This window comes from Lepidochelys kempii, chromosome 4, assembly GCF_965140285.1.
Source record: "Lepidochelys kempii isolate rLepKem1 chromosome 4, rLepKem1.hap1, whole genome shotgun sequence".
NCBI classification, from domain to species: Eukaryota; Metazoa; Chordata; order Testudines; family Cheloniidae; genus Lepidochelys; species Lepidochelys kempii.
The window spans coordinates 142,452,808-142,468,262 of record NC_136383.1 but is presented as its reverse complement, the minus strand read 5'-3'; the positions used below and the strand labels follow the sequence as shown (position 1 = coordinate 142,468,262).

General features: G+C 54.1%; 1 protein-coding gene across 2 annotated transcripts in view; it reads right to left on the bottom strand.

The window, feature by feature from the left end:
• The window catches only part of LOC140911001 (dedicator of cytokinesis protein 2), a 353,749-nt gene that overhangs the window by 30,167 nt on the left and 308,127 nt on the right, over positions 1-15,455 (bottom strand). For both annotated transcript variants that reach the window (XM_078852647.1, XM_078852648.1), the window contains exons 32-37: positions 12,074-12,174; positions 11,689-11,747; positions 10,415-10,563; positions 8,915-9,000; positions 7,951-8,107; positions 6,291-6,331 (exon numbers count right to left, since the gene is read on the bottom strand). In XM_078852647.1, the coding sequence (XP_078708773.1) occupies positions 6,291-6,331; positions 7,951-8,107; positions 8,915-9,000; positions 10,415-10,563; positions 11,689-11,747; positions 12,074-12,174 (593 nt within the window). The remainder of the gene's footprint in view (positions 1-6,290; positions 6,332-7,950; positions 8,108-8,914; positions 9,001-10,414; positions 10,564-11,688; positions 11,748-12,073; positions 12,175-15,455) is intronic.

The following is a 15,455-nucleotide window of genomic DNA, read 5'->3' as shown; positions in this document are numbered from 1 at the left end:
TAGGTTTGGATGGAGAATCTGACCCTCGTGCTGTGTTAGAAGGTCCGTGTGAAGCAGGAGAGTGATTGGAGCACATGCTGCCATCCGTGTTACGAAGGGATACCAGGTCTGTCTTGGCCATGTGAGGGCTATCAGGATGACTCTCGCTTTGTCTGTCTTTATTTTCTGTATCACCTTCAATAATGGAGGTAGGGGTGGGAATGCGTATGGGAGAGATGCGTTCCATGTGATTAGGAATGCATCCCCCATCGATCATGTTCCCAAACCTGCTCTCAAGCAGAATCGCGGGCATTTGCAGTTTTGGGCTGTCGCAAAGCGATCTATCACTGGGTGCCCCCATTGTTGGAGTATGTTCTCTAATATCTCCTTGTTCATCTCCCATTCATGATCATGGGTAAATTGTCTGCTGTGGTGTTCTGGGATCCAGGCAGAGATGTTGATATTGTGATGGATGCACCAGTTCCATAATTTTATGGCTTTGGTGCCTAGTGATCGGGCCCCTCCCTGTCTGTTTATGTAGAACATGCATGCAATGTTGTTGGTCATTACTCTTATGTTCTGGTTCCTTAGTAGCGGTAGGAAATATAGACAAGCATTGCGAACTGCACGGAGCTCCAACAGATTTATGTGTAGCCATGTTTTGTTGGGGGACCACTGTCCCTGAATTGTGTGTTATAACATGTGGGCTCCCCACCCTATGGGAGGCATCTGTTGTGAGCATTTGGGATGGTGGCTCCTGTGTGAACAGGATTCCTGACCACACATTGTTGGGTTGTGTCCACCATTCTAGGGATTCCTTGACTTTGAGTGGCACTGTGAATCGTCTGTTTAGGCCATGTTTGTGGGGCCCGTAGATGGTTCATAGCCATCCCTGAAGGCATTGCATATGTAATTGTGCATGTTTCACCATGCATGTGTATGCTGCCATGTGACCTAGAAGTTGGAGGCAGATGTGGGCTGATATATATGGGCTGCTCATTACTACAGATATGAGGTTGGATACTGTGTTGAATCTAGGGAGGCTTTTGCTTCCATTGAGTCGAGGTAAGCACTGATAAATTCTAGTTGTTGGACGGGCTCTAGGGTTGACTTGTTCTTGTTTATTTGTAGGCCTAGACTCTGGAAGAAGTCTATTGTCTGTCGGGTAGTCTGGATGGCGTCTATTCGACTGTGCGATTTTAGAAGGCAGTCGTTCAGGTAAGGGAATATTATTATTCCTCATTTTCTTAGGTGTGCCGCTGCCACCGTGAGAATTTTGGAAAAGATTTGAGGTGCCGTTGATAGATCAAAGGGTCAGACTTTGCATTGGTAGTGGTTCGTGTAAATCTGCTAGGATAAATCTGTGAGCGGATTGTAACATGAAAATAAGCATCTTCCAGGGCAAGGGCTGAAAACCAGTCCCCCTGTTCCAGTGCTGGTGTTATTGTTGCTAAGGTGACCATCTTGAACTTTTGTTTTCTCACAAACTTGTTCGGTAGTCTGAGATCCACGATAAGTCGCCATCTCCCGTTTTTCTTCTGTGTTACAAAATAGTGGGAATAGAAACCCTTCCCCTGTGCTGAGTGGGAACTACTTCCACTGCACTTAGTTGTAGATAGTGATCTATCTTGTCGTAGTAGGTGCTCATGAGAGGGGTCTCTGAAGAGGGAGGGGGATGGGGAGTGGGTGGGGGTGTATAGAAACTAAGAGGATGGCGTAGCCCGTGTGGGTGACTTCTAGGGCCCATTTGTCCATGGTGATGGAAGATCATCTCAGTTAGAAGGGGAGTAGACGGTCTCCAGATGGATGGATGGATGATGTCAGCACTGTAGCATGGGGGAGGTCCTTCAGACCCTCAATCAAGGCTTCAAATTTTCTGGTTGGATGGAGTTTGGGGCGCTGCATCTTTGGAGTCTTTGTCTCTGTCTTTGTTGTTCGTATGATCACTGATGTTGTTGTGGATATGGTGAGTATCTGTTCCTCTGGTACGACTGATACCTATTTTGTCCTCCTTTTTGTGGATGGTATGTAAATGCCTATAGGGATCGAAGAGTCACCTGTGAATCTTTCATGATGTGCAGCACTTGATTGGCTGCAAAGAGCTTTTCACCATCAAATGGGAGGGCTTCGTCTGTAGATTGTATTTCTTGGGGTAACCCTGAAGAGTTCAACCACGACGCCCATCGCATGACCACAGCAGTAGCAGTAGATCTAGTAGCTGTGTCTGCTACATCTAGGGATGCCTGCAGGTCTGTCCTCGCTACCCTTCTGAGACCAGTGATTTAAATTGGTCTCTTTTTACTCAGGTATATCATTAATAAAGTCCAAAAATTTTGCACAGTTTCTGTGGTTATACCTGGCTAGTAGTGCCACACAGTTTGCCACCTAAATTGGAGAGTGGAGGAAGAATATACTTTGCGGCCAAATAAGTCCGACCTCTTACTGCCCTTATCAGTTGTGCTGTTGTTTCCCTCTCTGGCTGGCTGCCTCCACAACCAGTAGTTGGGAGCTGGATGGGTGAATAAAAATTCAGTTCCCTTTGAGGGGATGTAGTACTTTTTGTGAGCCCTCTTGCAGGTAAGTGGTATGGTGGTTGGATGGTGAAGATGTCTGCAAAATGTCCAGTAATACATGTTGGGCTTCCAGTAGTTCTTCGAGAGGAATTTTTAGTTCATCATCCACCCTTTTGAACAAGTCCTGAAAGTGGTTGCTGTCATCGGCGGTGGTTGGGGATGGGGGCATTATTGCCTCATCTGGAGAGGAGGATGTGTTATTAATGTTTGGCGAAGTGTCATGTGCAAGACACTCTTCTTGTTCTTCTACGGGATCCTCCCTTGGATCAGTTGTTAAAGTCTCCGACGGTGTCATAAATATCAAGGGAAGGGTAAACACCTTTAAAATCCCTCCTGGCCAGAGGAAAAGCCCTTTCACCTGTAAAGGGTTAAGAAGCTAGGATAACCTCGCTGGCACCTGACCACAATGACCAGTGAGGAGACAAGATACTTTCAAAGCTGGAAGGTGGGGGGAGGGGGAAGAGAAACAAAGGGTCTGGGTCTGTCTGTGTGATGCTTTTGCTGGGGACAGAACAGGAATGGAGTCTTAGAATTTAGTAAGTAATCTAGCTAGATATGTGTTAGATTATGATTTCTTTAAATGGCTGAGAAAATAAGCTGTGCTGAATGGAATATATATTCCTGTCTTTGGATCTTTTTGTAACTTAAGGTTTTGCCTAGAGGGATTCTCTACGTTTTGAATCTGGTTACCCTGGAAGGTATTTACCATCCTGATTTTACAAAGGTGATTCTTTTTACTTTTTCTTCTATTAAAATTATTCTAGTAAGAAACTGAATGCTTTTTTCATTGTTCTTAAGATCCAAGGGTTTGGATCTGTGGTCACCTATGCAAATTGGTGAGGATTTTTATCAAACCTTCCCCAGGAAGGGGGGTGCAAGGTTTCGGTGAGGATTTTGGGGGGGAAAGACGTTTCCAAACGACTCTTTCCCAATAATAAACCCGGTAAGACGTTTGGTGGTGGCAGCGAAAGTCCAAGGGCAAAAGGTAAAATAGTTTGTACCTTGGGGAAGTTTTAACCTAAGCTGGTAAAAGTAAGCTTAGGAGGTTTTCATGCAGGTCTTCACATCTGTACCCTAGAGTTCAGAGTGGGGAAGGAACCTTGACAGATGGTGAAGGTGGAAATCTAATGCCTTTCCTATGTGGGCTGGGGGGTCTGCTGAAGTGTCTTCTGTAAGACCCCTATGGGTCCCAATATGGCCAGTTCATGGGGAAAGGCATGGGTGGTCCCATCCATGGATGCCAATACCATGGTTGTATTTCGTGCCCCTATGTGGGCCTTGATCGTAGTGGTCCAGCTATCATAGGTGTTCTGTTCGGGGAGGACTAGTGAGGTGAGAACATCCCTTTTTCCTTGTTGTCCTCTTCACTTGAGATTGGAGGGGCTATCAAAGATAATGGTTGCTCCGGTACCACGCGCACCGGGGAGCCCTCGACATCCAGAAGTGGGGACTCCAGTATGATATAAATAGATCTTTCTGGCGCAGAAAATGGTGTAGCACCAGGAGCTTCAGTGCCAATGAGGTCGGTGCCGATTGTGTTGATGATGTAGCAGTCGGTGCCAATGCTGTTGTGGTCTTTGTTGGCGCCATTGTAATAGTAACAGTGGGAGGCGGCATAGTCGGCAGAATGGCTGTCGGTGCTGTCTCCTTCAGCGTCATCAATGGTGCCTTGATGGAGGACGTAGGCTTAGAGCCCCTCGACTCTGCACAGGAGCACTGTGTTTCGGCAGAGGCCACTGCACAGGTGGTGCTGGAGGTTCCCGGAGAGTTTTAAGTGCTGATCAGCTGTGTGGTCGACACCAAGGAGAGCAATCTGGTGGGAGACCATTTCCTTTTGTTCTGCTCTCTGTGAGGTAATGAGGATGCTTGTTTTCTTGCCATTTTTTTTTTTTTTTTTTTTGAGGAATGGGTCTCAGGAGACCTTGCCATTAAAATGCCTTTCTGTGAGCAGCCTGTCTTCAGGACACACAGCTCACACAGCTTCCACCTTCCAGGGGTCTGACCTCGGAGCATTCAGCATCCTCTGCCCTTCCGTACGCTTCCCACAGCGAGTCCGCCCAGGCGGGGTCCTGGGGAAGCCAGAGGGTCCTGCCCCCCAACTCCGCAGTCAGACGGGACTCTCAGCCAGCCAGTAAAACAGAGGTTTATTAGACGACAGGAACATGGTCTAAAACAGAGCTTGTAGGTGCAGAGAACTGGATCCCTCAGCTGGGTCCATTTTGGGGGGCAGTGAGCCAGACAACCACGTCTGCCCTTCACTCCATGTCCCAGCCAGCCCCAAACTGAAACTCCCTCCAGCCTCTCCTCCTCCAGGCTTTCCCCTTTCCCGGGCCAGGAGGTCACCTGATTCCTTTGTTCTCCAGCCCTTTAGCTCTCACCTTGCAGGGGGGAAGGGCCCAGGTCATCAGTTGCCAGGAAACAGGGTGTTGGCCATTCTCTGTGTCCAGACCTCTGCACACTCCTGCCCTCTAGGGCTCTGCAATGATCCTACACCCTTACCCCACCACCTAGAAACTTAAGAACTGCATAGGGGAAACTGAGGCACCCCCACACTATTCAGAGGAAACATTAAGAACAGTCCCACTTCGTCACACCAACGGACACACTCAATGTGTCCGTTGCTTGGGGGAGATGCACATACCCCAGAAATGTGTCCATTGTAATAACTCAAATCCTGGGCTCATAGAGACCTGAGGCTAAAACTCATCTTGATGGAGAAATCACTATGGAACACCTCTGATCAGGGGCAGGAAACTCCTTCCCAGCAGAGATCATCAAAAGGAGACTTCCCCAGAGTCCTGACTGGCTTCATGGGGAGCAGTTCCAGAGCATCGCCCAGGGACTCTGTGACAATTGGATACCGGCATCACTTCTCTGCAAGTTGTGCAGCGTTTGAAAACTGGTGAATCCGGCATTTTTGTCAGTTCACAATATCTATCCTAACTATCCTAAGGGAGAAAAGAATTAAACTATTCTTTTTTTTTTTTTTTAGGAAGAAAAGGAGTAAGTAATTTACTAAAAAATGAAACTTATACTTCCTATCCTATTTTAAACTATCTAAGAGAGTACTACCTAAGTGTAATGGGATGGCTAAAGGCTCCGTCCCAGGCTGGGGATGGTTGAGAAGGAAATGAGGGGTCCTAGGTGCACGCACTAGGTGAGGTGCTAACGGCGCCATGAGGCAAACACTGTGCAGGTCGGCTACGAAAACTCTCTGAGCAAAGGCACAGGGATGCACCATCACCTGAAGTGGAACACCCACAGAGACACCACTCAAGGAAGAAGCAGTGCCTGGGCCCTGCACAGCCAGACAGCAGAGAGCTAGACCTAGTCCATGAACCTCGGGGAGTCTGCCTGGCTCTGGGAGCCCGTCCTGTCCCTTCCTGGCACCATCCTCAGGGAGGGTATTAACTTCCAGCCAGTGGCTCCTGTGCAAATCAACCCACAGCAGCTGCACAGGGGCCCTGAGGGCCTCTTTCTAACTGCTGAACCTTTGTTCCAGGGCATGATGCACCTAGGGGGCTGCAGGGCAGGTACTGAGAAGAACCATCTTATTCTGCTTGTGAGTGAAGCCCATTGGAGTGGAGGCCACAGGACGCTGTGGTGGAGATGGGATGGGCCCCGCCTGGGCATATAGGGACAGAATCCTGGGGTTCTCACAGACCCCCGGGGCACATAGCTCTCACGGACCCGTGGGACACACGGCTCTCTTGGATCCCCGGGGCACACGGCTCTCACCTGATGTACATGGCCTGGCGGTCAATCTCCTTGTAGAAGTTCTGGGGAAGGAAGAGCAGAAGGAGGAAGGTGACTGGCGGAGGAGGTACTAAAGAGCTCTGGGCTAGATCCACAGAGGGACATCAGTGCTTGTGTGTAGGCACCTGCTACCTCGTGGGATCTGCAGCCCAGAAGAATCATAGAATCATAGAATCATAGAATCTCAGGGTTGGAAGGGACCCCAGAAGGTCATCTAGTCCAACCCCCTGCTCAAAGCAGGACCAATTCCCAGTTAAATCATCCCAGCCAGGGCTTTGTCAAGCCTGACCTTAAAAACCTCTAAGGAAGGAGATTCTACCACCTCCCTAGGTAACGCATTCCAGTGTTTCACCACCCTCTTAGTGAAAAAGTTTTTCCTAATATCCAATCTAAACCTCCCCCACTGCAACTTGAGACCATTACTCCTCGTTCTGTCATCTGCTACCATTGAGAACAGTCTAGAGCCATCCTCTTTGGAACCCCCTTTCAGGTAGTTGAAAGCAGCTATCAAATCCCCCCTCATTCTTCTCTTCTGCAGGCTAAACAATCCCAGCTCCCTCAGCCTCTCCTCATAAGTCATGTGTTCCAGTCCCCTAATCATTTTTGTTGCTCTTCGCTGGACTCTCTCCAATTTATCCACATCCTTCTTGAAGTGTGGGGCCCAAAACTGGACACAGTACTCCAGATGAGGCCTCACCAATGTCGAATAGAGGGGAACGATCACGTCCCTCGATCTGCTCGCTATGCCCCTACTTAGAAGAGGGTGCCCAGCTCCCCACACAATGGATGGGGAGAGCCAGGCCCCTGAGAGTGGGTCCCACAGAAGCCAGTGATAGGTGGGGAGCTGCCGGAACTAGCCAATGGGAGATACTGACCAGAAGGGTGGGGTCTCAGTCCTGCCCTTCTAAGGGCCGTAGGCGCCAACCTCCCCCAACCTGGCACTCACAGCACTGACCTCTGGCTGCAGAGTAGCGCCTAGGCCAGGCCAGTTGGTTCCAGCACTCCCCCAGCTTTGGGAGCCCCAGGTTCAAGTCCCCCTCTGCCAGACATAGAGCAGGGATTTGAACATGGGTCACCCCTACCCACAGGGCTGTGGGGTGTCTGGGCGGGGTTCCCAGTCTCTCCTGCTGAAGCCACTGCACCGTGTAAATGTCCCTGCTACCAGCCATGTCAGGGACCAGTTCTCAGGGCTCGGGTACAGCAGGTGATGCCTGGGGGAGCAAGGGAGGGGCCCTAGCAGACTTGTGTGGGAGGGGGCTGCAATAGCCTTGAGGCTCGAAAGGGAATGGGAAGTCCATCCCCACATGTGCTCCAAGGAAGGGGGGGCTGGTGCCTGAGAGACAGGATGCGTCTCTGTCTTCCCCAGATGAGCCATGTCCGGTCCCCCCATAGGCCTGAGGGCAGCAGCGGAGAAGCCTCCCTTGTCACCATGCGTCCCATCTGGCCACACAGCCTCATGCACCATAGGGCACGGCAGGCCCATCGCGCTGCCCAGTGGGGCGCGTGAGCTGCCCGGGGAGACGCTGGGCTCCCCAGTGGGGCGTGCGACCTGCCCGGGGAGACGCTGGGCTTCCCAGTGGGGCGTGCGACCTGCCCAGGGAGACGCTGGGCTGCCCAGTGGGGCGCGCGGCCAAGGACCCACCAGCAGGTTGACGGTGCAACTCATACTGTAGGTCTTGTTCTCGTCGTTCATGACAGCGCGATAGTCCAGCAGCCGCTCCAGGAGGCCCGTGACCAGGGCCACGAAGTTCTCACTGGGCTTTGCCAGCTCAGGGTGATTCCTGCAGCAGCTGAGGAGGCTGGGGAAGAAAAGAAGGATTCACAACCCTGTTCCCCTCTGCTCTGGCCTGGAGCCTGATGCAGGCCGGGCCCATTCCACACAGCAACAAAAAGGGGTTATCTTGCTCGTGGCAAATGACAGCTCCTCCAGCCCTGGTCTCTCCCAGCAGGGGGCGCTGTGGGAAGCGGGGCAGGAGTTGGGGGGCGGGGGAGCTCCCGGCTCCTCCAGCCCCGGCCTCTCCCAGCAGGGGGCGCTGTGGGAAGCGGGGCAGGAGCTGGGCGGGGGGGGAGCTCCCGGCTCCTCCAGCCCCGGCCTCTCCCAGCAGGGGGCGCTGTGGGAAGCGGGGCAGGAGCTGGGCGGGGGAGGAGCTCCAGGCTCCTCCAGCCCCGGCCTCTCCCAGCAGGGGGCGCTGTGGGAAGCGGGGCAGGAGTTGGGGGGCGGGGGAGCTCCCGGCTCCTCCAGCCCCGGCCTCTCCCAGCAGGGGGCGCTGTGGGAAGCGGGGCAGGAGCTGGGCGGGGGGGAGCTCCAGGCTCCTCCAGCCCCGGCCTCTCCCAGCAGGGGGCGCTGTGGGGCCGGAGCGCTTACTGTGCGGGGCTCCAGTTTGTCAGCGGGGTGAGGGGCGAGGGACGGAGCTCCCGGGGTGCCTGTGGGGCAGAGCTGGCAGTGACAGACTCGACCCTGGTCCCAGCACGCCGGCTGGCAGCTGCTGAGGGTGATTCCAGGACACAGCAGTGGGGGCACGTGGGGAGGGTGCGCACGGCTGTAGGAGGGGCCAGACAGGGGCAGGTGTGAGGGGAAGCAGGGGCCAGGCTGGGCAGAGACTCACATGCTCTGGAACAGCTGCTTGTACTGCTCGTCCCCACGGCCTCCCTCCACTTCGCTGTCCAGCTTGTGCAGGATCTCGTCCTCGAACTGCGGAGAGGGGCAGCGTGAGCTGGGCTGGGACACTGCCGAGCTCTGGGCGCCCCGGGGGCTGCAGCAGCAGAGATGCTGGCAATGAAGAAGCCCCTGCCCGGGGCCTGGTTCAATCCTGATCTAGACCCTTGCGGTGCCTCCTGGCCTGTGGGTCTAGAGCCCTTTCCCAGGGCTCCTGCCCGTCGCCTTCTCAGCATCCCCAGCCATGCCCCATGAGAGCCTTGGGGGCGCAGGGCCACTGCCCTGGGGAGCTCCCTATCCTGCCCCTCAGCTGCAGCCACAGCACAGGCTGCCCCGGGAGGCTGGGCCAGGAGACTCTGGGCAGGGCCTGTGGTGATAACGGGGCTGACAGATTTCCCCACATTATGAGCTCAGCTGTGAGAGGCGGGTGGTAGCGGAGCACGTCCTGGCCTAGCTGAGCTTGAGTCCCTCCCAGCCACAGTTCTCTGACAAGTGTGGCCACAAGTAGAGCAAGCGCTGGTGGGAAAAGGGGCGGCCCAGGCCGAACGAGTCCCAAGGAAAAGGCCTGATCTAACCCCAGGGCTCCAGAGAACAAGTGAGGGATTCAGTGACCCAAAACCAGTGTGTCGCCAACAAGGACAAAACACGGAGGAGCTGGGCTGGGCTGGGCTGCTCCGCCCCTCCCTCCCTCCCTCCCTCGCTCTGGGGGTCCTGAAACAAAAGCCCTGGGGCGGGGGAGAGTGGGGAGACAACCATGGGGACCCCCTCAGCCTGGCTATGGAGCAGTGCGCTGGGGTGGCATGTAAGTCTCTACTGAGGCCAGCCCAGGACAGTACCTACAGATGGGCTGTTTAGGGGGAGGGGCTCGGGTGCAGCTGGAGTCCCCAGGCAGGGAGGGCAAGGGGTGCTCTGGAGAGGGGCTTGGCCCAGCGAACCCGGGAAGGGAGGGCGAGGGTCTCGCTCGGGGGGAGGGGCTCGGCCCGTGGCCCCGGGAAGGGAGGGCGAGGGTCACGCTCGGGGGGAGGGGCTCGGCCCGTGGCCCCGGGAAGGGAGGGCGAGGGTCACGCTCGGGGGGAGGGGCTCGGCCCGTGGCCCCGGGAAGGGAGGGCGAGGGGTGCGCCAGGGCTGAGAGGCTCAGTGTCGAGGGCCTGGGACCAGGCGCAGGGGCTGAAGGGAGCTGTGTTCCTGTCAGGGCCAGCTGGGTCATGGCAAAGGGGGAAGGTGACAGGCCCTGTGCCTCGTCTCTCCAGCTGGCCTCTGGCCCTGGTGCTCTCTTTTCCCAGAGCCGTCCCCCACTGCCCCTGTCATACCGACACAGACCCCCGTGGGAGGGGCTCACCACCGCAGCATGCCTCCTAGCCCAGGGCTGCTCTCATCCTTTGCCTTGTGACTACGCGCGCCCACTCCTTGCACCCTGCTGGCCCCAGTCTCCCTGGGGCCCAGTACGCACCATGCTGAAGGTCTTGGTCAGCTGGTACTCGCACAGCATCATGTCGAAGAAGATGGGGATGGTGGATTTGCGCAGCTCCAGCTCGGGCACCAGCGTCATCTCCAGGATGGGGCCCACCATGCCAGGGATAAACTGAATCTTGTGATGGCCTGAGGCAGGGGGGCAGGAAGGGACTGGTGGGAAGGGTATTGCTCTCCCAGGACCCCTCCCCTCTCCCCATGGCGGGAGAGCCCGCTCCTTCCTGCTGTGGGCAGCAGCCCAGGGGCAGGATCTCCTTGGAGATGTGGCGGTATCACCCTGCCTGCCCAGCCCTGTGGGACACTGGCAGAATTTATTACACGCCTTTCCGAGGCACCCAGATCAGGCCTAGCAACGAGCTGGGTCCTGCCCCAGAGAGAGCAGCATCCAGGAGCATGATGATCGGCAATGGGTATAAGGGACAGACAGACGGGGAGCGGGGCTGCGTCGCAAGGGCCTTCTCAGCTGCACACCCATGTGGGACCAGCTCAAGACGGGAGATCGGATTCAGTCCCTCTCTGTAGTACCCCCTGCTGCTCCAGTCTTGCTCCCCACACCATGCAGCTCTACTGATGCCCCTCAGTCCTGCCCCACAGCCCCTTGGCTATTCCAGCTCCTGGCTGTTTCTGTTTGGCTGGCTTGCAGAGAAAAATGCAAAGACCCAGGAGCCCCAGCTGTGCGCTCTGTCTGCCAGAGCTCAGTATTGCTCTAGCTGCCAAACCGAAAGGTAGGGAATTATTCTCACAGGCCAATACTGGAATGTCCCAAAGAGGACGAGACGTATGACTGTTCTCCCCTAGTACAGACCTAGCAGGTCCTTCATGCCCCTTGGTACCTGGACTGCATGTGTCAGAACAGAGATAAGGGGTACGCCAGGGACCGGAAAGCCAAGGCGGAAAGCTGATTGGCTACTCCTTGTATTGGCTGATGTAACTTTTACTTGTAAACAGGCAGGGCACACAGAGATGGCTTTCGAGGTTAACGTCTGTGTAAGGTGAATGTCACATCACTGCATGGGGCAACTTCCCAGAGTGCTGTGCTGTATCACCGGTGTATAGCAATAACCTGGACATTGGGTTTCTGCTTTCTGGAGTATGTTTCATAACGAACCAAAGAGCCGTCATGCAAATGACTACGACCCTGCCCTCAGGCTCAGCCGTGCCTGGCCCCATCCCAGAGCTGCCCTGCCCAAGGCTCAAGCCCTTCCCACCCTGGCAAGACAGCAGCTGCCTCCAGCTGCCCTGCACCAGCCTCACCTAGGTTGTACCACATGTCCCGGATGGCAGCTCCAATTGTGGCTCTCATGTCTCCGTACCTGATGCGATAAGGAGAGGGCATTATTCCCTCCAGCCCCTGTGCCGCCCGGACCATTCGAGGTGTCAATAAGGGCAGACAGGGGCTTCAGGGCTGGGAATCCAGCACCAAATCCACCCCCCTTCCCATCCTCGATGGAGGCTCCAGACGCAGCCAGTCTAGAGCATCACCGGAGAGCAGGGAATCCCCTGCCTGGTTACATGACAAAGTCAGGAGGCACCTCCAACCATTGAGGCCAGCAGAGGAGCCCAGGCTGTGGCCATGGAAGATGGACTCCACAAGGTCCCATAACCCGCAGGGCCCAGTGGAGATAGGCAGGTGACTCACTTGGCAAGGATGGTCGTGCGCTTAGCCTGGGAGAAGTTCTCCAGCTGCAGGGAATCCTGGGTGAGGAAGGCAACTGCCAGGTGGAAATAATTGTTCCAAAGCTGTAAAGAAAAGATGGGCTCAAAGGTAGCTACAGAGATATCAGATGCATCGGGGGCTGGGACCCAGAGGTGAGGGAGTGGGGCAAGGCCAGGGAGTGGGGAGAAGGAGGGGAGTGAGATGGGAGGAGGCATAGATTCATAGATTCCGAGGGCAGAAGGGACAATTGTGATCACATAGTCTGACACCTTCCTCCTCCCTCCCCTTCCCCCATACAGCACAGCCCAGAGACCTGCTCCACAATAATTTCTAGAGCAGAGCTTTTAGAACCAGGGTGGGCAAACTTTCTGGCCCGAGGGCCACATCGGGAAATAGAAATTGTACGGCGGGCCATGAATGCTCACGAAATTGGGGTTGGGTTCAGGAAGGTGGTGGAGTAGCCCTGTATGTAAGGGAGCAGTATGACTGCTCAGAGCTCCAGTACGAAACTGCAGAAAAACCCGAGTGTCTCTGGATTAAGTTTAGAAGTGTGTGCAACAAGAGTGATGTAGTGGTGGGAGTCTGCTATAGACCACCGGACCAGGGGGATGAGGTAGATGAGGCTTTCTTCCGGCAGTTCACGGAAGCTACTAGATCGCATGCCCTGATTCTCATGGGTGACTTTAATTTTCCTGATATCTGCTGGGAGAGCAATACAGCGGTGCATAGACAATCCAGGAAGTTTTTGGAAAGCGTAGGGGATAATTTCCTGATGCAAGTGCTAGAGGAGCCAACTAGGGGGGGCGCTTTTCTTGACCTGCTGCTCACAAACCGTGTAGAATTAGTGGGGGAAGCAAAAGTGGATGGGAATCTGGGAGGCAGTGACCATGAGTTGGTCGAGTTCAGGATCCTGACGCAGGGAAGAAAGGTAAGCAGCAGGATACGGACCCTGGACTTCAGGAAAGCAGACTTCGACTCCCTCAGGGAACGGATGGCCAGGATCCCCTGGGGGACTAACTTGAAGGGGAAAGGAGTCCAGGAGAGCTGGCTGTATTTCAAGGAATCCCTGTTGAGGTTACAGGGACAAACCATCCCGATGAGTCGAAAGAATAGTAAATATGGCAGGCGACCAGCTTGGCTTAATGGTGAAATCCTAGCGGATCTTAAACATAAAAAAGAAGCTTACAAGAAGTGGAAGGTTGGACATATGACCAGGGAAGAGTATAAAAATATTGCTCGGGCATGTAGGAATGTTATCAGGAGGGCCAAATCGCACCTGGAGCTGCAGCTAGCCAGAGATGTTAAGAGTAACAAGAAGGGTTTCTTCAGGTATGTTGGCAACAAGAAGAAAGCCAAGGAATGTGTGGGCCCCTTACTGAATGAAGGAGGCAACCTAGTGACAGAGGATGTGGAAAAAGCTAATGTGCTCAATGCTTTTTTTGCCTCTGTTTTCACTAACAAGGTCAGCTCCCAGACTGCTGCGCTGGGCATCACAAAATGGGGAAGAGATGGCCAGCCCTCTGTGGAGATAGAGGTGGTTAGGGACTATTTAGAAAAGCTGGACGTGCACAAGTCCATGGGGCCGGACGAGTTGCATCCGAGAGTGCTGAAGTAATTGGCGGCTGTGATTGCAGAGCCATTGGCCATTATCTTTGAAAACTCGTGGCGAACCGGGGAAGTCCCGGATGACTGGAAAAAGGCTAATGTAGTGCCAATCTTTAAAAAGGGGAAGAAGGAGGATCCTGGGAACTACAGGCCAGTCAGCCTCACTTCAGTCCCTGGAAAAATCATGGAGAAGGTCCTCAAAGAATCAATCCTGAAGCACTTGCATGAGAGGAAAGTGATCAGGAACAGCCAGCATGGATTCACCAAGGGAAGGTCATGCCTGACTAATCTAATCGCCTTTTATGATGAGATTACTGGTTCTGTGGATGAAGGGAAAGCAGTGGATGTATTGTTTCTTGACTTTAGCAAAGCTTTTGACACGGTCTCCCACAGTATTCTTGTCAGCAAGTTAAGGAAGTATGGGCTGGATGAATGCACTACAAGGTGGGTAGAAAGCTGGCTAGATTGTCGGGCTCAACGGGTAGTGATCAATGGCTCCATGTCTAGTTGGCAGCCGGTATCAAGTGGAGTACCCCAAGGGTCGGTCCTGGGGCCGGTTTTGTTCAATATCTTCATAAATGATCAGGAGGATGGTGTGGATTGCACTCTCAGCAAATTTGCGGATGATACTAAACTGGGAGGAGTGGTAGATACGCTGGAGGGCAGGGATAGGATACAGAGGGACCTAGACAAATTGGAGGATTGGGCCAAAAGAAATCTGATGAGGTTCAATAAGGATAAGTGCAGGGTCCTGCACTTAGGACGGAAGAATCCAATGCACCGCTACAGACTAGGGGCGGAATGGCTAGGCAGCAGTTCTACGGAAAAGGACCTAGGGGTGACAGTGGACGAGAAGCCGGATATGAGTCAGCAGTGTGCCCTTGTTGCCAAGAAGGCCAATGGCATTTTGGGATGTATAAGTAGGGGCATAGCGAGCAGATCGAGGGACGTGATCATCCCCCTCTATTCGACATTGGTGAGGCCTCATCTGGAGTACTGTGTCCAGTTTTGGGCCCCACACTTCAAGAAGGATGTGGATAAATTGGAGAGAGTCCAGCGAAGGGCAACAAAAATGATTAGGGGACTGGAACACATGACTTATGAGGAGAGGCTGAGGGAGCTGGGATTGTTTAGCCTGCAGAAGAGAAGAATGAGGGGGGATTTGATAGCTGCTTTCAACTACCTGAAAGGGGGTTCCAAAGAGGATGGCTCTAGACTGTTCTCAATGGTAGCAGATGACAGAACGAGGAGTAATGGTCTCAAGTTGCAGTGGGGGAGGTTTAGATTGGATATTAGGAAAAACTTTTTCACTAAGAGGGTGGTGAAACACTGGAATGCGTTACCTAGGGAGGTGGTAGAATCTCCTTCCTTAGAGGTTTTTAAGGTCAGGCTTGACAAAGCCCTGGCTGGGATGATTTAACTGGGAATTGGTCCTGCTTTGAGCAGGGGGTTGGACTAGATGACCTTCTGGGGTCCCTTCCAACCCTGATATTCTATGATTCTATGATTCTATGATTCTAAGGGGTGAGGGCTCTGGCTGGGGGTGCAGGCTCTGGGGTGGGGCTGGGGATGAGGAGTTTGGGGTGCAGGAGGGTGCTCTGGGCTGGGACCGAAGGGTTTGGAGGGGGATCAGGGCTGGGGCAGGGGTGTGGGAAGGAGTGCAGGTTCCGGCTGGAGGTGCAGGCTCTGGGGTGGGGCTGGGGATGAGAGATTTGGGGTGCAGGAGGGCGCTCCGTGCTGTGATCGAGGGGTCTGGAGA